Source organism: Silene latifolia, chromosome 1 (assembly GCF_048544455.1).
Source record: "Silene latifolia isolate original U9 population chromosome 1, ASM4854445v1, whole genome shotgun sequence".
NCBI lineage: Eukaryota > Viridiplantae > Streptophyta > Magnoliopsida > Caryophyllales > Caryophyllaceae > Silene > Silene latifolia.
Window position 1 is genome coordinate 56706456 of NC_133526.1, and position 22488 is coordinate 56728943.

Genomic DNA, 22488 nt, shown 5'->3' on the forward strand with positions numbered 1-22488 from the left:
TTACCTTATAGATACTCCTGCAAGCAAGATTGTTCAGGATAGCAAGCTTGTGTTGCAAAGCCAGTGTGGTAAGCACTGTATGGCTAGGAATGATGAACTGGTGTTGAAGAGTAGGTGCCCATCCAAGGATAGGTTTGTGTTGTCTAAACCAGTGGTATGCTTTGGTAATACTGAATTTGCCATTCAGGGTCCAAGAATGGAGTAGGTGTGTTGCAGCATCAACAGACTAAACCTGGCAGAAAATAGCATCCCTAACAGTAATAATGCTCTTGAGACTTTCAGAGTGGTAGTCTTTGATCTGTTTGCTCCAGATGGAGTCATGAATCAAATAGTAAGCTTTCATCCATTCATACCAAAGCCCTTTCTGCTGAGTATTCAAAATCCAGGCCCACTTGGCTAGAACAGCTTTGTTCCAAGAGAGTAGTTCCTTGATGTCAATACCCCCTTTATTCCAAGGAGTACAGATGCCAGACCAGCTTTTGAAGACAGGTTTTCTATGACCATCTTCTTGATTCCAGAGAAAATCTTTACAGAGCTTGTTGATGATTTAAACAATGTTTTTGGGCAGAAGAACAGTAGCACACCAGAAGTTAGTGAGCCCAAATATAACAGAGTTAAGGAGCTGAGCTCTTCCTGCAAAAGAGAAGAATTTTGTAGTCCAGTGGTGCAGGTGAGTCTGGATTTTCTGAATCAAAGTTCCATAAGTATGTAAAGAATTCCTGGAGCTATGCAAGGGAACTCCCAAGTATCTGAACGGGAAAGTACCCTCAGAGAAGCCAGTAAGTAGAAGAATTTGATGCTTAACTTCAGTAGCCACTCCTCCAAAGTAGATATTAGTCTTGTCAGGGTTAGCTGCTAAACCAGACCAGTCAGAGAATGAACTGAGGGTGTGTAGAACAGCAGCTACAGATGGTACATCCCCTCTAGTAAAAAGCATTAGGTCATCAGCAAAGATTAAGTGGGTAAGTCCAATCTTATTTCATTTAGGATGGAATGAGACCTGATGTTGTAAACAAATTTTCCTCAGGTATCTAGAGAGAATCTCCATACTAAGAACAAAGTGGTAGGGTGAGAGAGGGTCCCCTTGCCTAAGCCCACTTTTGCCCTTAAAAAACCCATGAACAGAACCATTAACTTTGATTGAGAACCATGAGCTAGTGATGCATCCCATGATCCATTTAATAAAACTGTCAGGAAACTTGAGAGCTTGCAGCATCTGATGAATAAAATCCCATTGAAGATAGTCAAATGCTTTCCTAATGTCAACCTTGACTAAGTATCTAGGAGTAAGATATTTTCTCCCATAGCCTTTAACCAAGGATTGAGACATCATAATATTCTCATGAATATTCCTCCCTTTAATGAATGCTGCTTGCTCATGACCAATGAGACTAGGAAGAATATTCTGAAGCCCATTAGCAAGAATTTTACTGATAGTCTTATAAAAAGTGGTGCAACAAGAGATGGGTCTGAAGTCCATCACGGAATTGCAAACCTTTTTCTTAGGAATGAGAGTAATGAGTGTGGCATTAGCCTGCTTGCTGAGTCTGCCATTCTTAAAGTAAGCCTGAATGGCTCTACAATAGTCAGGTCCAACAATGTCCCAGGAAGCCTTAAAGAAAGCAGAAGAGAATCCATCAGGCCCTGGGCTTTTATCAGACCCAATACTGAACACAACAGCTTTGATTTCCTCTATATCAATGGGGGCAATAAGAGCAGCAATGTCCTCCTCCTGAACAAAAGAGCCAGTCTGAATGAAAGAGACATCAATAGGAGAAGTAGATTGAGATTGACCAAGAAGATGCTGATAATAGTCATATCCATCAGCAACACTTTCCAGGCCAAGTCTCTCATTCCCATCTTTATCCTAAATGTGGCCAATAATTTGTTGTTGCTGCCTCTCATGAATTCTGGAAAAGAAATACTTTGAAGATGAATCATTGTAGGAAATATGATCAATTTTAGTTTTCTGCTTCAAGATTGTGCTTTCAGCAGCCCTGAGCTTAATATATTTGGCCATGAGTTCCCTTTCCTGAGCATAAAGAGAAGCTGAGGAAATATTATCTTGAATTCTCTCTTGATAGTCATAGAGTTGGCCCCTACAAGTTTTGATTCTATGATCAATTTGGGTAAAGTTATCCTTGTGCAAAGTCCTAAGTCTTTTTTGGACATTTTTTAATCTACTAAAGAGTGTAAAAATGAGAGAGCCTTTGACAGGTTCCATCCAGGCTTCCTGGACCAAAGTAGGATAAGTAGGATGATCAATCCAACAGTTAAGAAAGCTAAATCGTGAGCCAGAATGCTTATCCTTAAGGACAGTAACAAGTATAGGGGAATGATCAGACACTCCTGCAGGAAGAAAGTCAGCAGAGGTAGCAGGGTACTGGGATTGCCAGGCAACATTAGTTAGTGCCCTATCCAGTTTAGACCAGACCAGGGTATCAATATCCTGCTTATTAGTCCAAGTCATCTCACAACCAGAGCTAGTAATATCCTCAACTCGACAGTGAAGCAGACAAGAATTGCAATCCAAAATATCAGCTGGGTTTGGGGGGTATTACTAATCCGTTCAGACATCTCTGACAACATTAAAATCACCAAGAATAATCCACTTATGGACCTGCTTACTGATAGCAAGAAGATTGGTCCAAAGATCATCACATTATTATTATTATTATTATTGTTGTTGTTGTTGTTGTTGTTGTTGTTGTTGTTGTTGTTGTTGTTGTTGTTGTTGTTGTTGTTGTTGTTGTTGTTGTTTTTCATTCATTTCTTATCAACAAACCCTCTCATCATGCTTCTCACTCATGCTCCCCACCGATAGATCCACCCACTCAATGATTTCTCCTTAACTGATTACATCTTCTTTTGATAATTCTAGAAAACCAAGATTCACTTCATCCCGTGACCTCCCAAATGATTATACATTAGGCTCACCTTCTAGTAATACAAATCTCCATAACGACTAATACCTACAAATCCTCATTGCGGCATCCCTCGATCTAAGCTCTCTAGACACCATTTTGTTTTCATCTCCTCACCCAACATCATCATAATCATCTCTCTCCAGAAATCCCTATATATCCTAAATTACCATAATTTTCACATCCCTCATTTCAAATTTTGTTTCTAACATTCCTCGAATTTACATTACCGATCTCATCATTACTCGACCATATACGGTCATCACCACACCACTTAAGCCAACGACTAATCCCCTCACCATAGCTCACAGAATGTGCTCCTTATCTCAATAACTCGCCAACTTTGCTTATTCTTTCCACTATCCATCACAATCACGTGTACCCATGCCCTCCTACCAAACACATATCCTTCATAAGCTGGTATTCTCCACATCATAGGATCTGGTAACTTACGTATCAAGACCGTAACATATGTAAAAGAATGCTTTAAGACCCAAAACATACGTGTGCACATAACCTACGACTCAAAACATATGTAAGAACGTAGCCACCGACTCAAAACAACCGCCCAAAGAGGTACTCGGTCGAGTACACGACGTACTCGGTCGAGTACAGGGCACTCGGTCGAGTAACTATACTACTCGGCGGAGTTCCCGACTCCAGAAGCTGACCCAAATTGTCACAGAAAGATTACTCGGCCGAATACGGGTTACCCGGCCGAATAGGAAAGTAACTCGGCCGAGTAGGCCCTACTCGGCTAAGTTCCAGCACAGTTCTCAACAACATCCAGTTTTCGTAAAATAAACATATCTCACTCATTACTTGGTCATTTTGGGCGTGTGACCTATCGTTAGAATCTTAAGAAGATAATATATCACCTCAAATTGGAATCACAGCAATATCATTCCTAAAACTCGACTTATGATAGTTTTAATACAGCCCTTCCATAGTCGGTCTTCATACACTTCAATTTTTCTTAACAAAACAACTTAAACATGAATAAGGCAAACAAAAGCAACTTAATACTTCTAAAAACCAGTACATAGGTGAAGTTTTATCATATCCACATATAAACTAAACACAACATTCATATACTACACATGTTAGAGTCACGTTCATTCTTTCTTACCACATTCATGCTCATACTTCCAAACCGAATAATACGCATCGATCTCATCAAAATGAAATACAAACCAAGCATATCACAATTCGGTACTATTCACATTATTCCTCCACTCACCCAAGCCAATCGTATTACCTGACAAAATCGCCACATTAGTCCACATACCCATATTAATGCACATAGACTACCACATAGTACAATTCCACATCACTTCCAACCAAGATACACATATACCACTCTATTTATACACATATAAACACACACACACACACACACATGCAATGATCCCCTTGACACATCCCATAGTGACCGAATCGAAATTGTAAGGGCAATTTGCGGTTTTAGGACGTCTCCCAAACCTTTGCGGTATGTGCAAACAATTCCTACTGGGTTCATTTTATTTAGACACCCTATATTCATTTGGTTCATTTGTTTTAGGTTCCAAAATCGTCGCTCTGATACTACTTTTTAACACCCCCACATACCAAGGTGTCTTACCAAGGACCACCCTAACATGAGAAGTTGTTACCATCTCGGTTGCCAGAGGTTAGAATATCAAAAGTAACCATTCAGAAACAATTATTAAAGTATAACGTTTAGCGATTACATCGTTCCAAAGAAGTACCAAAACGAAAGTATATAAATCTCCATACAAATGAAATCCAAAACATCTAAAATCGTAACAGCGGAAGCTAGACTCGAAGTGATGACATCCCATCCTTGTCCCCGCAGCTAAAGATAGCCATAACTTGTCACAATCTGCTCACCATCCCCGAATGGATCACCACAGTTTTACAAAAAAACAACGGGGTCAGTTCATTGCATAATCAAGATAAGCAATATACACGAAACAACCATTGTCCATTGCCAATCATGCCTCATAACTGACTACACACTTAAGTGTAGTCCTGCCAGATTACGGCCGCAATAGTTAATCCACACCGCCAGTGGGGGACCGCAACTTTGCCCACCTAAGCCCCGCTCATCGCAACGAGCAACAAACCATGTTCATTAATGTACACATCCCCCTTGTGACGGGTTCCACAAGGGGTGAATCAAGGGCGTGAAGTCACTCCCGTAAGTGACTCCACTCAGCCGAGGACGCACCTCACCAATATAGCCATATCTCCAACAATCAAGAAAGAAACACAAGCCAACACCGATACTAATCATGCCAATACAATCATATTTATCTTAAATCAATTACGTAGACAACTGAGTAGGGAAACCCTACCTTATCACGAATCTGAATCACAAGCACACAACGGAAGCTAGAATTGTTCCTCTACGAATCCTTCACCTAATAACAATCACAACAATTCCAATCACAAACATGCCAATCTACTTTTTCCCCAAATCTAATCATTAGGGCAAAACCCTAAAAGATAAATCTTATCAAAAGATACAATACTAGTGACTTACCGACAAAACTAATGTGAAAGAGATGGTCGAAAGGCTCACGATCGATCAATTGACTTGAGAGTGATTAAGAGTGATTAAAGGAGTGAAGAACGTAGTTTAGATTTTGGTTAAAAATGAATAGAAACTGTTAAACGACGTTTATATAATCTTTAATCACCCTTAAACCGCGGAAATTAATCCCGTCAAACCGGTTACTCGGTCGAGTACCTGGAGTACTCAGCCGAGTATTACATTACTCGGCCGAGTGTTCATGGACATTAGCCTGACCATAAAACACACGACACATTACTCGCCCGAGTTAGCCCTATTCAACCGAGTAACAGGACTCAGAAAACCGTGGTATTACAGGTACTCGCCCGAGTACTCTCAGTACTCGACCGAGTAACCAGTCTGACGGGATTTATTTCCGCGGTTTGATTAAGGATGATTAAATATTATATAAACCTCGTTTAACAGTTTCTATTCATTTTTACCAAAACCTAAATTACATTCTACGCGTCTCTAATCATCCTTAATCACTCTCAAGGCGATTGATCGTTCATGAGTCTTTTGTTCATCTCCTTCGCGTCAGTCTCGTTGATAAGTCACTAGTTTCATAACTTTTTTTTAGAGTTGTCCTTTAGGTTTTGCCTTAATGATTGTATTTGGGGAAAAAAGGGTGCTTGGCATGTTTGTGACTAGATTGTTGTGATTATTGTTAGGTGAAAGATTCGTCGAGGAGCGTTTCTAGCTTCCGTTGTATACTCGTGATTCGGATCAGTGATAAGGTAGAGTTTTCCTACTCAGTTGTCTGTTTAATTAATTTAAGACGGTGTTAATTGTTATATTGGCATGATTGGAATTATTATTCGAATTGTCTTTCTTGTTTGTTGGAATTGTTGTTGTTTGTCAATGGTGTGAGGTGCGCCCTCGGCTGAGAGCAGTCATTTTTGGGAATGGCTTCACGCCCTTGATTTGCCCCTTGTGTTTCTCGTCACAAAGGGGGATGTCCACATTAATGGACATGGGTTGTTGCTCGTTGTGATGAGCGGGGCTTATGTGGGCAAGGCAGCGGTCCCCCACTGGCGGTTAGGATTACCTGTTGTGGTAGGTAGTTTGGCAGGGCTACACACTTAAGTGTGTAGTCGGATATGAGATATGATTGGAGTTGGAGAATGGTTGTACAGTTGTTTGCCTTAATTGTTTCTTTGCGTTTAGCTTATTTTGATTATTCAGTTAATTGACCCCGTTGTGTTTTATAAAACTGTGGTAATCTATTCGGGGATGGTGAGCAGATTGTGACAGGTGATGATTACATTTAGCTGCGGGGACGAGGATGGGATGTCATCACATTGAGTCTAGCATCCGCTGTCACAAGTTTAGATACTTTGTTTTGATGTATTGAGATTTATATACTTTTACTTTGGTTTTCTGTTGAGACGATGTATTCACTAAACTTTATACTTTAATAATTGTTCTTGAATGGTTACTTTTGATATACTTACCTTGGGCAACCGAGATGGTAGCAACTTCATATGCTAGGGTGGTCCTTGGTAAGGCACCTTGGTATGTGGGAGTGTTACAAAGAATCCCACGGACACCATTTATATTGGTGGGATGATTAAGAAGTTGGTTTGTGAGTTGGAGGTCCCCCTTATGGACGACACTTCGACACTTGTGGAAGATAAATTGATGGAAACCCGATGCTATGAGAAAATGGGCATGATTGAAATATTGGAGAAAACCCCCTCCAAGTCATATGGATAATGGGTGGAGGCTTCAAGACTAAGCGGTACATATACCTTCCCCGCCCCTGTGACCCTCCTTTAGGGTGAGGAATAGCCTCCGATTTCTTTATGCCCCCGGATGATGATTTTTCTCCTTTGTGGATTGACCAAGCATATCTTGACCCGGAAGCGGGAGTGAGAAAGGGTGAGGGTGGGGTGGAAATCCCACAATTTGGTGGAGCATTACCTTATGGTGGAATGCCATTTGGTGGATCTCCCTTTGATCAACCAATGCCAAATGTCCAACAAGACCAATAACAACAACCACCTCCTCCATTCTCTTCCCAATAACTGGAGATGCCTTTTGATTTTCACCAATGGCAAATGGGAGTTGATTCTCAATTGACAACTATTCATCATAATGTAACCCAATTGAGGGAAGAGAACAATCCAAGGTGGGACATTCATGAGCAACGCTACCAATACTATCAAGAGGACATGGAAGAGCAACGCTTTGTCCAACATGCTAACTACGATATGTTGGTGGTTCTCAACAATTTTTATCCTCAAAACGTCCCTCAAACATATCAAGGCTATCATTAAGCTTATTTGGATGAGAGTAATGCCACCATGGCACGGTTGTCAACTCGAAGACAAGGAAGAAGAGGAAGAGGGCACGCGGGTAGTAGGGGTGCCTCAAGTTCACATTCTTGAAAGCAAAATTGGATGTTCACCTTCACTTTGAGGACAAAGTGAAAAACAAAGTGTGGGGTGGGCACGAGTTGAGAAATTGTAATATATTGTAATATATTTCATTTCATACATTGTACTTCATTTCAAAGAAAAAAAAATAAACAAAAAGAAAAGAAAAAGAACCCGGTTAGGATGAAAACCCGAAAAGGCATCCTAGGCAAAAATGGGAAAGTGGCCGATGTCAAAGTGAAAATATGAAAGGGCACTCCGGGCAAAATGAAAAAAAGAGTGCGAACCACAAGAGATAGAGTGAGAAGAAAGCTAAACCGAAAACCCGAAAGGGCGGTTTAGGCAATATGAGACAGCTAGGAAAACAAAAATGATGAAATATTGATTTCTTGTCACATATTTACTACTTCCTACATGGTGTTTGTGACATAAGTGGAGGTGTCAAAGAAGGTCGGAAGGGTGGGTTAGAAATGTGCCAAGGCTAGGAGGGGGATTTGGAAGCTTACTTTGTAACTAGAGCTTGGTATACTTGTTGTTTGGAGTTGGATTGTTTTGGCTTGTTTTATGCATTGATAGTTTTGTTGAGGTTTGGTTAGTTGGTGTTGATTTGTGAATTGTTGGAATTGTGTGAAATGTGGAGGAATTTGAGGTTTGCCTACTTGTTGAGTTAGGAGACGCTATGATGAACATGGTGACCTTGTGTTGAACTAGGTGGAGTGATAAGGAAGAGTAATAAGGAGAATGATGATGAGTTGTGAAGGAAATGTTAAGGTTGAATTGGTGGATTTATGAACAATCTTAGAAGAGGGAAGGTATAAGGAGGGCGCGTGAGTGAAGAACGACTCTTTATGGAGGAAGTGGGACACTTGTCTTATTGTGGAACATGTTGAGACGGAATAGTCACCATGAGATAAAATGATGAGGGTGATAAAAGAAGGTTGGCGTTTGAGAGAAGAGAGCATTGCTTGTGAGCTTCCCCTTGCTTTTCTTGTGAGTCTTTACATTGGTTGATTGGGTTGTTGATATTTTGCTCAGGACGAGCAAAGGCTAAAATGTGGGGTGTTTGATAAGCTCATATCTTTACCATCTAATTAGTCCATTTTGTGCACAATAAGCGACATTAGGGAGCAGTTTTTCTTGACTTATGTCGTTATTAACCAATTCCGAGTGTTGAGTTATTAAGAAGGATTTGATCATGTTTTAGAGGAAGCTAGGGGTGGTTCTAAGTCCCAAGGGAAGCCTGGAAGTAAGCTACAAGAGATTAATGAAGGAATCGTCCAAGAGAAGAAGCAAAGGAAAATATTCAAAGCGGAGTTCAGCACGAAGGGCGCACCGTGCGCCTTTTCTGGGAATTATGCGTTTTGATTACGGGTTTCCATCCAACTTAAGCCCATCATTTCCTCTTTAACCAAGAACTATATATAGGTGAATACCATTAGGGATTCACCATCTTATGCTTTATCTTTGGTTAATCAAGTTGTTATTTGAAGATTATCATTTTAATTAGGTTTTTAGATCTAGAATGGAGAACTAATCCATTCTCTTAATCCAATCCTAAAGGTGTAATCTTTTGGTTGTAAGACACTCTAATCTTTTCCTAATTGTTATTAATACTATTAATCCCTTGTGTTTATTGTTTGGATTTTGAAAATCTTGTTTGATTAAAGTAATTAAGTGTGATTTCCTTGTTGCTTAAATCTTGTCAAATTCCTTGATTCATTGTTGTTAGAATTGTTAAGTGTGATTTCCTTGAAATTTTATCTTAGCATCACCTTGTGTTTGAATTAGTGAGTGTGATTTCATCCTAACTTGATCTACAAGAAAGGGATTAACTTGTGATTAGGCATTAATTGTGTTCATTGTGTCTAATTACCCCTATTGAATCTCTCATGTGATTTCTTCTTGAAGGTTAATGAGTTGGGTTCATGATTAAGTGTGATTTCCTTGTCATTAACCACTATTAAGGAGGTTTAGGAGATTTATCTCCAAAATAGGGTAATAATAATTAATTGGTGATTGATTGTGTCAAGGATCAACCATTAGTGGCTCATCAATGGGATTGGGTTAAGTTTTCCTTTCATATTTGATAATAACCTTCAATTGCTTACTTGTTTGTTACTCTTATTTGAATTCCAATTTGTTGCTTGAAAACCAAACCAAACCAACTCCCCCCTTTTTATTTTCTTGCTTGTTGTTAATTTGTTACCATTGTCTAATTGCTCTTTTGATTACACATTTGCAAACCCCCCTTCTCTTGGGTTCGATCCCATTACTTGCTACTTACTTGTTTTATAATTAGTATTGATTAGTACGTATTGTGGTATATAAATTGTTAATTTGACCGTCTTTTATAGCGACGTTTTAGGCGTGTCAACGAGCGATCTTTAAATTGCATTATAAATAATATATTTATATTATAATTGATATGTGACAGGCTGAAGTCATATGCCTCAGATTATAATTTTTAATCACTTAAATCCTTAGTACTAAACAAATAATAAAGCATAAATAAGGGTCGAACCACAAGGAATTGGATTTATCGTAAATGGAATTCAAGTGTAGAAAGGAGCGTTTCTTAATTAAATTAAGAATCATAGTACCTATCTAAAGGGTGTGGGGGAGGGGGGGGGGGTGACTTTGGTTTATAGACTAAAATAATAATGAAATGAGAATAAACTGTAAAGTTATAAGTAATCAAATATGGAGAAATATCTTGACTCAAATTAGTATTCAATACCAAATAATGACTCGATCATCTATTACAATCAATTACTGACCTTGAGCAATCTATTACGATATCTAATAAAGTTCAATTTTATCAAATATCAATTTCTCATGTAATTTTAGTGAGGAAAGTCAAATCGGTTGCCTTTAATCACCTTTTCTGTTACTAACTCAAATCACGCAATTCAAGTTCAAGTAATTAGAAACGTTTAATCAATTGAGAAAAAGCAATAGAAATAATTAATACCGACAACGCTGTCGGTATTCAAATCACAAGTTCAATCTCTTTTATGAATTAAAATTACGACAAACTGAGTACGATAATTTAGTCACAATTGCTACTGCGATAAGATTAATATAGCAAACTAAGCATTTAATCAAATCTAGCATGTGAATTAATATAAACCCTAATTAGTAGTACACCTAATCAAGATGAATATCAAAAAGAATATTAAACCAAGGAATTAAATAATACTCAAGATAAAGCAAAGGATTAATAATCTCAGAAGAAATTATCAGAGTTTCAAGTAATTTGAATCAAGAATGAAAGATCTAGCCTTGCATAATTTTTCTAAGAAAGTACTAAGTTTTCTCCTTGGTAGCTCTTCGAAAAGACAACGACCAATAGTAATAAAAATTGATAGCTAAGTTCTTAACCTAATAACCATAATAATCAAAATAATTAATAATGGAAATACTGAAATAAAGTTTAGGAAACAAAGCACGAAAATTGTCTTGGCTGGCAGAGAAAAAGGGCGACCCGCGCGACCTGAACTCGACCCGCACGCGAGTCGGGTAGAAAATGCAGCTTCCTTTCTTGTTCTTTTTCTTTTTTTCCGTCTTGATTAGTGGAGCTCTGGGCCTGCTTTCATCAACTCATCGGGTTTGGTTTGCACCTCCTCTCTTGTCCTCCAATGCTAGCCCACATCTAAATAACAAACACCAACCCAAACACATCCTAACTCCTTCAACCCATCACTCTATCAAAATAATCCAACATAAAATCAATAGATCAAAGTAGAAGTTTACACAATTACTCCACTAAACTTCACATTTAAAACCAATAAAATTCATAAATTCACACCCTAACACCATACTAAATACGTCACATCAATATATATAAAAAAAATCATTTATGTGCCTTTAACTGAGTATACAGAAATAACCATTTATATATCCACCATCATATAATAATTATCATACCCTAAAAGCATACACGATGTGCATCATTTTCATACTACTTTACTCGACTTCTCGCTCTATTATTCAATTACGCTGTCAACTTTTGCGTCTAAATTATTAAAGTAACATTTATAATTCTCGTTCTTTAACCAAAATCCGTTATGATTTAATCAGTTTAGTGACGGAGCCATAATTCGAACTCGTGCCCCTGCTAGTACCCTAACTTCACCTGTAATACTTCACTGAACCGAAGACGTTATTCGGGTGGGGTACCCCCTTAAAGAGGTCAATTTACCAGCTTAAAATTTAACTAGTGCTTAAAGGGATTGAAAGTACTACCCATATCAACAAAGTGCACTTTCTTTTCTGGTTATCCATGCGAAAGAACTCCACAGTTAAGCGTGCTTGGCTGGGAGTAGTTTTAGGATGGGTGACCTCCTGGCGGGAAGGTTACCGGGATGCGAATGAGTGAGGACAAAATGCGGTGGAAAGGACCCGTATTGATCTGTGGGCCATGTACATAGCCTGGAAAACTACCGTGAGTGACCGCTCCCGACCTTAGGTTTGTATCGGGGTGTTACTGTAACACCCCCTCATACCAAGGTGCCTTACCAGGACCACCCTACCATGAAAGTGCGTTACCATCTCGGTTGCCCGAGGTTAGTACATACCAAAAGCGTCTGAAATGAGCACTATTATTAAAGTACTGTGAGATGTAAAGTTTACAATATCCAAAACCAAAGACTGTTTAACCAAAATACAACTTCAAAGTCTTAACATTAAAATGAAAATCCACTAAGACACAGACGGTGATGCTAGGACTTGTGGTGGCAAATCTCCCAAGATAATCCCCAAGCTCTCACTAGCAATACCTGTCAAGCCTACTCACCATCCCCGAATGGATCACCGCAGATTCCACAAACAACAACGGGGTCAGTATTATGCAAATAACAAGACAAACAAATGCAAAACTCGTCCGATCATCATCAACTCCCAATCACCCACGCTCACATAGTATCCGACTACACACTAAAGTGTGTAGCCCTGCCAGATTACCCATCGCAACAGGTAATCCTCGCCGCCAGTGGGTGACCGCAGCCGATCCCACCTAGTCCAGCTCCTCAACGAGCGACAACGATCCCTGTCCCTTAATGTGCACATCCCCTCCTGTGGCGGGTTCCACGGAGGGCGAACTAGGGTGTGAAGCCACTCCCGCAAGTGACTCCACCACAATCACAATCACATGACATTACAGTCATCTCAATCCCCTCACACCAACACTGTCACAAAAACCTTCATTCTACGATGATCAATAGACGACGATAATTAAAACAGCAAGTCATGTAAAGCACAGTAAACTGAGTAGGGAAACCCTACCTTAGCAATCACAGCAGTATGCAACACGGACAATCAAAAAGGCTCCTCTACGAAGTCTTCTCCTATACAATGATCATACAACACAATTACACTTTGCACAATTCCCAACATCCCCTTCCCATATAAATGTACAGTAACCCAAAAAGATGCAATAATTACAAAGATAAAACTTACCAACAGTGCAACAAGAACTTATACGCAAGAATCACCGCAATTATCCACACAAAGATGCTACTAAATGCTCAATGGAAGGATTAGGGAATGATTTGGGTATGATTAGGGTAACGTAAAAATGATCCACGCTGTGAAAATGATATAAGAAACTGACGCTAAAATATAAAATACCCTAATCATTCCTTAATCAAACCGTCGAAATATAACTTCGCCAAACCGGACACTCGGTCGAGTAAGTGCATACTCGGCCGAGTGTCCAATACTCGGTCGAGTATTCACTATACTCGGCCGAGTATTCCTCGGCAGAACCAAAATAACACGCACCTAGAGCACTACTCGGCCGAGTAGGCTCTACTCGGTCGAGTAGGCTCCAAGGAGAATCCATAGTGTTACAATCTTTCCCCCTAAAAAGAACTTCGTCCCGAAGTTCACACTCTACTACACAAGCAAGCACAACACTACGCCACAAGACTATAACAATCACATGAGACAACTCCAAGGAACTATACAAGCATCACAACAAGTTACCCCGAACGCATCTCCCGACTCGAACCAAACAAAGAAAAAGAATCAACAAAACGCCATCGCGACCATCTCCTACCCCCCTAAAAAGACAACGGTTACGTCCCCGTAACCAAACATACCTGATAAAAAAGGTTAGGAAAACGTTCTCGCATAGCTTCCTCAGGTTCCCATGTGGCTTCCTCCACATTATGATTAGACCAAAGGACCTTGAGTAAGGCCGTCTCACCATTCCGGGTCTTACGAACCTTGCGATCAAGAATCTCCTTAGGAATCTCGGCATAGGATAAGGATTCATCAAGCTCGATGTTCTCCATCTCGAGGATGTGCGACGGATCACTCACATATTTCCAGAGTTGAGACACATGAAAAACATTGTGCACTCTATCCAAAGCTGGTGGTAAAGCTAGCCTGTAGGCTACCTCGCCAACACGGTCCAGAATTTCATAAGGACCTCTAAACTTTTGGCTTAGTTTACCCTTTTTCCCAAACCTCATAACACCTCGCATAGGTGACACTTTCAAAAGCACCTTGTCACCTACCGCGAACTCAATGTCCCTGCGGTGTAAGTCGGCGTAGCTCTTCTGGCGATCTTGAGCTGCTCTCATCTTTTGGCGGATCAACTGGATTTGCTCAACCATATCTTGAACCAATTGTGGCCCTAAAACCACTGCCTCGGAACTATCATCCCAACAAACTGGACTTCGGCACTTTCGGCCATACAAAGCTTCAAAAGGTGCCATCCCAATGCTTGTATGATAACTATTATTGTATGAAAACTCGATCAAATCAAGTCTGTCTTCCCAACTGCCCCCAAAGTCCATAACACATGCCCTTAGCATGTCTTCTAAGGTCTTGATGGTCCGTTCTGTCTGACCATCGGTTGCCGGATGAAAAGCTGTACTCATTTTCAACGTTGTACCCATCAACTCTTGCAGTTCTTGCCAAAACTTTGATATGAACCTCACATCACGATCATAAACGATATCTTTCGGAATACCATGTAACCGAACTACATGCTTTCTGTAACCCAATGCCAGCTGCATCTTAGACCAAGTATCCTTCATGGGGACGAAATGGGCTGATTTGGTTAGCCGATCCACAATAACCCAAATCATGTTGTTACCTTGTTGTGACCTAGGTAACCCCACAATAAAGTCCATGGAGATCGACTCCCACTTCCACTCGGGCACTGTCAAAGACTGAATCTTACCTTGGGGTCTCCTTTGTTCACCTTTGACCCTTTGGCAGGTCAAACATCTAGCCACAAACTCAGCTACCTCTCTCTTTATGTTCGGCCACCAAAAAGTCTTCTTAAGGTCTCTGTAAAGCTTGTCACCACCCGGGTGAACTGAATAAGGAGTGCAATGAGCCTCGACAAGATCATTCTCCTTAACTCGCATCGTCAGAACACACCATCTCCCATCAAAACGAACGCTCCCATCTGGATGTATAGAGAACCTGGAAGCTGCTCCACTCTCTACCTTTGACTTCCACTCCTGGATCTTAGGATCAAGCTCTTGCTTACTTTTGATGTTTTCATACAACTCGGGCTCGATCGTCAAATCCCCGATGGTATTCCCCTCTCGAATCATAAAGATCCCCAAACTAGACCTCTCATCTCTCAACTTCAGCAAGGACATAGATGTACATAGCGAATGAACGCTCTTCCTACTCAATGCATCTGCGACAACATTAGCTTTACCCTCGTGATAGATGATCTCCATATCATAATCTCCAATCAGCTCCATCCACCGCCTCTGTCGCATGTTAAGCTCCTTCTGAGTGTAGATATACTTTAGACTCTTATGATCAGAGAACACCTTAAAAGTTGCGCCATAAAGGTAGTGCCTCCAAATCTTAAGAGCGAACACAACTGCACCCAGCTCCAGATCATGAGTAGGGTAGTTCTCCTCATATTGCTTCAACTGCCTCGAAGCATAAGCTATCACTCTCCCTCCCTGCATCAAGACACAACCAAGACCGTTCTTTGAAGCGTCGGTATAGACCTCAAAGTTCTCACAACCCTCTGGCAAGGCTAGGATAGGGGCTGTGGTCAAGCGTTCCTTTAAGGTCTGAAACGCCGTTTCACAACTCTCATCCCAAACAAATCTGACTTCCCTCCTCATCAAGGATGTCATAGGCCGTGCTATGGTAGAGAAATCTTTCACAAATCTCCTGTAGTAGCCGGCAAGGCCTAAGAAACTCCGAATCTCAAAGAACATTCTTCTACGATTCCCACTTGGTAACGGCCTCAATCTTACTAGGATCCACAGATACCCCCTTCTTGGATATAACATGGCCCAGAAAAGCCACTTCCTCTAACCAGAACTCACACTTGGATAACTTGGCATAGAGCTGATTTTCTCTCAAAGTCTGCAGAACTATCCTCAAGTGCTCTTCATGCTCTTCCTTGGTCTTAGAATAAACTAAGATATCGTCGATGAAAACAACCACAAACCTATCCAAAAACGGTGTAAAGATCCGGTTCATCAAATCCATAAAAGCTGCTGGCGCATTGGTCAATCCAAAAGGCATTACCACGTACTCGTAGTGACCATATCGAGATCGGAATGCTGTTTTAGGAATATCCTCATCTGCTATCCTCAGCTGATGATACCCCGACCTCAGATCAATCTTAGAGAACACACCAGCTCCACTTAGCTGATCGAACAAATCATCAATCCTCGGCAACGGATACTTATTCTTCACTGTGACCCGATTGAGCTCTCTATAATCAATGCACAGTCTCATGCTCCCATCTTTCTTCTTTACAAAAAGAACTGGGGCTCCCCACGGTGACACGCTAGGCCTGATATAACCCTTGTCTAACAACTCATGAATCTGCTTCTTCAACTCAGCCAACTCTTTAGGTGCCATACGATAAGGTGCTTTAGATATAGGACCCGTTCCCGGCTTAAGCTCCACGCTGAAATCGACATCCCTCTTGGGAGGCAAACTTGGTATTTCCTCAGGAAAGACATCTTCGAATTCTTTCACCACGGAAATCTCAGAAGTTTTCGGCGGCTCTACTCGGTGGTCTCTCACATGGCAAAGAATCAAGGGACACTTCTTCCTTAAACATGACTTTAAGGTCATAACTGCTATAAACCTACACTTAGGCTTTACCACAAACCCTCTATAGGACACCCTAACACCCTTGGGACCCTTTAAAGACACTCTCTTTTGTCTACAATCTATCCTGGCATCATACCTACCTAGCCAATCCATCCCGACAATCACCTCAAACCCATCCTTAGGAAACTCTAACAGGTCTACTGGTAAATCTACCCCTCCAATCACCATGGATATGCCCTTATATAACTTGAGACACGACACGACTCCCAAAGGTATGAACACATCATCTTTTACAACCTCAAACTTTCCCAAACCCATAGACACAGCATGACTTTTAGACACAAAAGAATGTGTAGCCCCGGAATCAAACAAAACAAAGGACGGTACATTATTAACAAGAAAGGTACCGGTAACTACATGAGCATCGTCTTGTGCTTCCTGCTTATCCATCATGAAGAGCTTTCCACTATTCTTCCGTCCTCCACCCCGAATCAAGCATTGGAGGTACTTAGCTTAGCCGCCGAATCCGGTGACACATATTCTGGCGCTGGTAAGATTCACCACCACCGCGGTTGTAACCGCCCTGGTTACCCTGTCCACCTCTGTTGCCCCATGAACCTCCCGGTCGGTTGCTAGCAAAACTCTGAGTCGGCCCCTGAGAGAAATTTCCTGATCGAGCTCCTGAACCATTTCCGGGCTTTTAGCTCGTGCATTCCCGCCTTTTGTGGCCTATCCCACCACAGTTGAAACACGTAAGGTTGGTGTTGTCACTTACAGCCCGATCTCCATTCTTTCCCCAACCACGAGAACCTCCAGAGAAACCGGCTCCACTAGAGAAAGCCTTGGCATGATTGAAATTCCCTTTCTTGTTAGTTGGCTGATTGTTGTTCCCGCTATCAGCCTTCCTCTTTTCTGTAGCAGTCCTCTCCTCGATCTCCCTTGAGAGATCCACCATTCTCTCAGCTTGACCCGCTCTCAGATACACTTCCTTGAGGTCAGTAGCAACCCCGGCCGGCATACGACTCACGATCTTAGCAGACAAACCCCTCTCAAAATGGAGAGCCAAACCTCTTTGCCCGAGCTGCATATCTTCCACATAACGAGATAGCTCCAAAAACCGATGATAGTAATCAGTGACTGTCATCTCCTCAGACATGGTGAAAGACTCAAAGTCGGATCTCATCTTGTGTCGGATATGCTCCGGCACAAACTGCTCTCTCATAGCACTCTTCAACCCAGACCACGGAATAGCCCCTTCCGCCTGGTAGTAAGCTCTAGCATCATCCTTGACGTTCTGCCACCAAACTGCAGCTTCTCCTCTTAAGTAGTACACTACCTGCTCAACAATCATGTCCTCGGGGCACTTAACCATTTCCATGAGAGCTTCAATCTCACGGTGCCACTTCTCGAGCAGCTTTGGTTCACCTACCCCGTCATATGTGGGAGGGTGGAAACGAGCAATGTTGATGCTAAGCTGGGTTGCATCCATCGTCTTTTCGTTTCCTTTTCCCACATTTTTGAGAGCTTCAAGGAGAGCCTCTTGTTGCTCAATCATGCGAGCAACCTCATCAAGAGTCATCTCTGAAGCTTGGATCTGCGCGGGAGTTCTTTTGGGCGGCATTTTGAGCTGATAAGAATAAAAGAAACGTAAACACATGCTCAAAATTTAACACCCTTCCGCCATAAGAACACTCGCCGAGTATACAAAGATACTCGGTCGAGTAAAGATAACTCGGTCGAGTACCCTAACAGATACTCGGTCGAGTATCGACTCCAGAGACAAACGTCAAAACACAAAAAGAACACTCGGTCGAGTGCCACAACACTCGGCCGAGTGGACGCTACTCGGTCGAGTATACACTCATACTCGGTCGAGTTATCACAAACAGTAGCAAATGCTACTTTCCATCAAACAACACTCGGTCGAGTTTTGGCTACTCGGCCGAGTACTCCATACTCGGTCGAGTACCTTCCCTGCTCGGCCGAGTTACGCTATAAAAAGATTTACAGATTACGATTCCCCTATCATGCTCACTATTCCCGCAACAAATACTTAAGGACTTAAAACCATGTTATAATCACGTCAGCATGCAATGCATATATTAAAACTTTCACACCATATTGTAACCACATCAGCATCCAATTTGCACATATGCTAAATCCAATGTTGAAATCACAACCCGTTTCATCCACTACTCCTTCCCATCACAACAGTTAAGAATTTCATCACATATATATGCAACTATCGACTTTTACCAACATGTATCTTCACATACGTGCACACACAAAGCCTAGTTCACCTCACACTTTCCCCCCATGTTACCGGCTCGAGTTAGTAAGGGCCAATGTGCGACTCTGGGACGTCTCCCGAGTCTTTGCGGTAGCTCCAAACAACTCTCCCCGGGTTCATTTTATTTAGACTCCCTAGGTTCATTAAATTCATTTGTTTAGGTGCCGGAATCTTCGGCTCTGATACCACTTTGTAACACCCCCTCATACCAAGGTGCCTTACCAGGACCACCCTACCATGAAAGTGCGTTACCATCTCGGTTGCCCGAGGTTAGTACATACCAAAAGCGTCTGAAATGAGCACTATTATTAAAGTACTGTGAGATGTAAAGTTTACAATATCCAAAACCAAAGACTGTTTAACCAAAATACAACTTCAAAGTCTTAACATTAAAATGAAAATCCACTAAGACACAGACGGTGATGCTAGGACTTGTGGTGGCAAATCTCCCAAGATAATCCCCAAGCTCTCACTAGCAATACCTGTCAAGCCTGCTCACCATCCCCGAATGGATCACCGCAGATTCCACAAACAACAACGGGGTCAGTATTATGCAAATAACAAGACAAACAAATGCAAAACTCGTCCGATCATCATCAACTCCCAATCACCCACGCTCACATAGTATCCGACTACACACTAAAGTGTGTAGCCCTGCCAGATTACCCATCGCAACAGGTAATCCTCGCCGCCAGTGGGTGACCGCAGCCGATCCCACCTAGTCCAGCTCCTCAACGAGCGACAACGATCCCTGTCCCTTAATGTGCACATCCCCTCCCGTGGCGGGTTCCACGGAGGGCGAACTAGGGTGTGAAGCCACTCCCGCAAGTGACTCCACCACAATCACAATCACATGACATTACATTCATCTCAATCCCCTCACACCAACACTCATCACGAAACCTTCATTCTACGATGATCAATAGACGACGATAATTACAACAAAAAGTCATGTAAAGCACGAGAACCGAGTAGGGAAACCCTACCTTAGCAATCACAGCAGTATGCAACACGGACAATCAAAAAGGCTCCTCTACGAAGTCTTCTCCTATACAATGATCATACAACACAATTACACTTTGCACAATTCCCAACATCCCCTTCCCATATAAATGTACAGTAACCCAAAAAGATGCAATAATTACAAAGATAGAACTTACCAACAGTGCAACAAGAACTTATACGCAAGAATCACCGCAATTATCCACACAAAGATGCTACTAAATGCTCAATGGAAGGATTAGGGAATGATTTGGGTATGATTAGGGTAACGTAAAAATGATCCACGCTGTGAAAATGATATAAGAAACTGACGCTAAAATATAAAATACCCTAATCATTCCTTAATCAAACCGTCGAAATATAACTTCGCCAAACCGGACACTCGGTCGAGTAAGTGCATACTCGGCCGAGTGTCCAATACTCGGTCGAGTATTCACTATACTCGGCCGAGTATTCCTCGGCAGAACCAAAATAACACGCACCTAGAGCACTACTCGGCCGAGTAGGCTCTACTCGGTCGAGTAGGCTCCAAGGAGAATCCGTAGTGTTACAGTTACATCACCACTCAATCAATTTATATCATCCATGATATGGTGGATAAAACTTTAATGAGTAGTCTTAGGATGGGTGGCCTTCTAGGAAGGTTCCAGGAATCCGCATTAGTGAGGACAAAATGTGGTGGAAATGACCCGTGTTGATTTTTGGGCCATGTACATAGTCTGACAAGCTACCGTGAGTGACCGCTCCCGACCCTAGATTTGGGGTGGGGTGTTAGATCACCACTGAATCAATTTATATCATCCATGATATGGTGGATAAAACTTTAATGATGGTAGATGAAACATCAAATTTATCAACATTGGTGAATTTGATGCTTGAGGTTAATATTATAGATTCAATGTAAAATCCATTCATGAGCTATCATTTACCTCGAGAAGAATGTTTAAAACCCTTCTCCAATGACTCTCCATAAATCTCTCTTAAATTTATTTAACAAACGATTGTTTTCCAGTACACCAAAGTTCAACGCGCTGCTCGATTCAGCTCGAATTTTGTCTTAAATCGCAATGACATGTCTTTATCTCAACATATCAGACCCATGTTACAGATTTAGATATTTTTCTATGGATATACATGCTTTATATTCTTTTTATGGGTTTTTCTACATGCTACCCTCGTGTTTTTTTTTTAATTTTACATGGTACCCTTCAATTTTTCGAAACATAACGGGTACCCTTAAGCATGATTATACATCAGATGTAATCCATTTTGACATTAATTAGAGTCAATTACGAGTCCGGGTCAGAAACTGTCTCCATTTTCAAATCCCGCCTCCGCCCAAGTCAGAATATTCCAGAAATCCATCGCCTAATATTTTTAATAATAAATCATGACACAATTATCCTGCCTTGCAGAGTAAGGAAAGCAAATATCCTCCTTATCTCCTAAAAGGCGTAAAAGTTTTTCTTCCAGTGGAGGAAACCCTCCTGGAGTAGACGCAATGGGTGTTGCGCCTCTTTGAAGGACCGCAACAGGTGTTATGCCTATTCCTAGCTCCTCTTTCCTGCTATTTCGAATCGTTTCTAGATCTTCTTGTGAAAACTATAAATAGAGGCTTTCGCCCTAATTATTTTTCACGCGAGTGTACGCCCTTGTCTTCTCTCTTTGCTTTCTAAGTCAGCGCTATTGCTTTTTGACAACTACGTGCTTGATCAATCAACCGCGTAAGCCCAATTTATATCGTGGTTCCCGTCTCGTTTGCATGACCAACCAATTTGACCAACTACACTCAATCTAATCAATCTAAATTAATCTAGTTACTAAATCCTTATTAACTTAAGGGCACTTTCACATCTACATCAAGTTCGAGTCTAGTTACAACTAAAATGATGATTTTAGTTAAATCTCGCAACGCTAACATGTAAGTCTGAGGATGTAAATCCCATCTTTAATCTTGTATAATATTTTTGTACAATATTTTATTTGATATAAGGTATTGAAATGCAAAAGGACGGGCTAACGCCAATCACACTCTAACACACAATTACCATTCACCAAAACACGTTATATATATGAATACTTACATCAAATTTTCACATGATAAGATGCACCACATCATAAATAACAATATAATGCAAGAAACCTATCGACTTGTTATAGTAAACATGTAATCACGTCACATTTTAGATGTTATCATATATCAAATGGATCCGGATATAAAGCAAGGAACTTAACGATGATCTCAACTACATGTAATCACAC

The 22488-nt window shown here is 41.2% G+C and overlaps 2 protein-coding genes and 1 long non-coding RNA gene across 4 annotated transcripts; all 3 read right to left on the reverse strand.

The window, feature by feature from the left end:
* Positions 1-1867: 1867 nt before the first annotated feature.
* LOC141647344 (uncharacterized) lies at positions 1868-2470 on the reverse strand. The gene has a single exon (XM_074455490.1). It carries the CDS (start codon positions 2468-2470, stop codon positions 1868-1870), a length of 603 nt encoding a protein of 200 aa, XP_074311591.1.
* Positions 2471-12459: 9989 nt separating this feature from the next.
* Positions 12460-13225, reverse strand: LOC141590137 (uncharacterized). Its single transcript, XR_012520481.1, has 2 exons — positions 13161-13225; positions 12460-12664 (listed from the first exon to the last, which is right to left on the reverse strand). It is a non-coding gene; the product is annotated as an uncharacterized LOC141590137 (long non-coding RNA).
* Positions 13226-17341: 4116 nt separating this feature from the next.
* LOC141590172 (uncharacterized) lies at positions 17342-20275 on the reverse strand. 2 transcript variants are annotated; one of them, XM_074410794.1, is made up of 2 exons: positions 20211-20275; positions 17342-18561 (listed from the first exon to the last, which is right to left on the reverse strand). In XM_074410794.1, exon 2 carries the CDS (start codon positions 18553-18555, stop codon positions 17635-17637), a length of 921 nt encoding a protein of 306 aa, XP_074266895.1. In that variant the 5' UTR covers positions 18556-18561; positions 20211-20275; the 3' UTR covers positions 17342-17634. The 2 variants fall into 2 exon arrangements, 1 of the variants encoding a protein (XP_074266895.1); XR_012520482.1 differs by lacking the exon at positions 17342-18561 and adding an exon at positions 19511-19715.
* Between the last annotated feature and the right edge of the window lie 2213 nt (positions 20276-22488).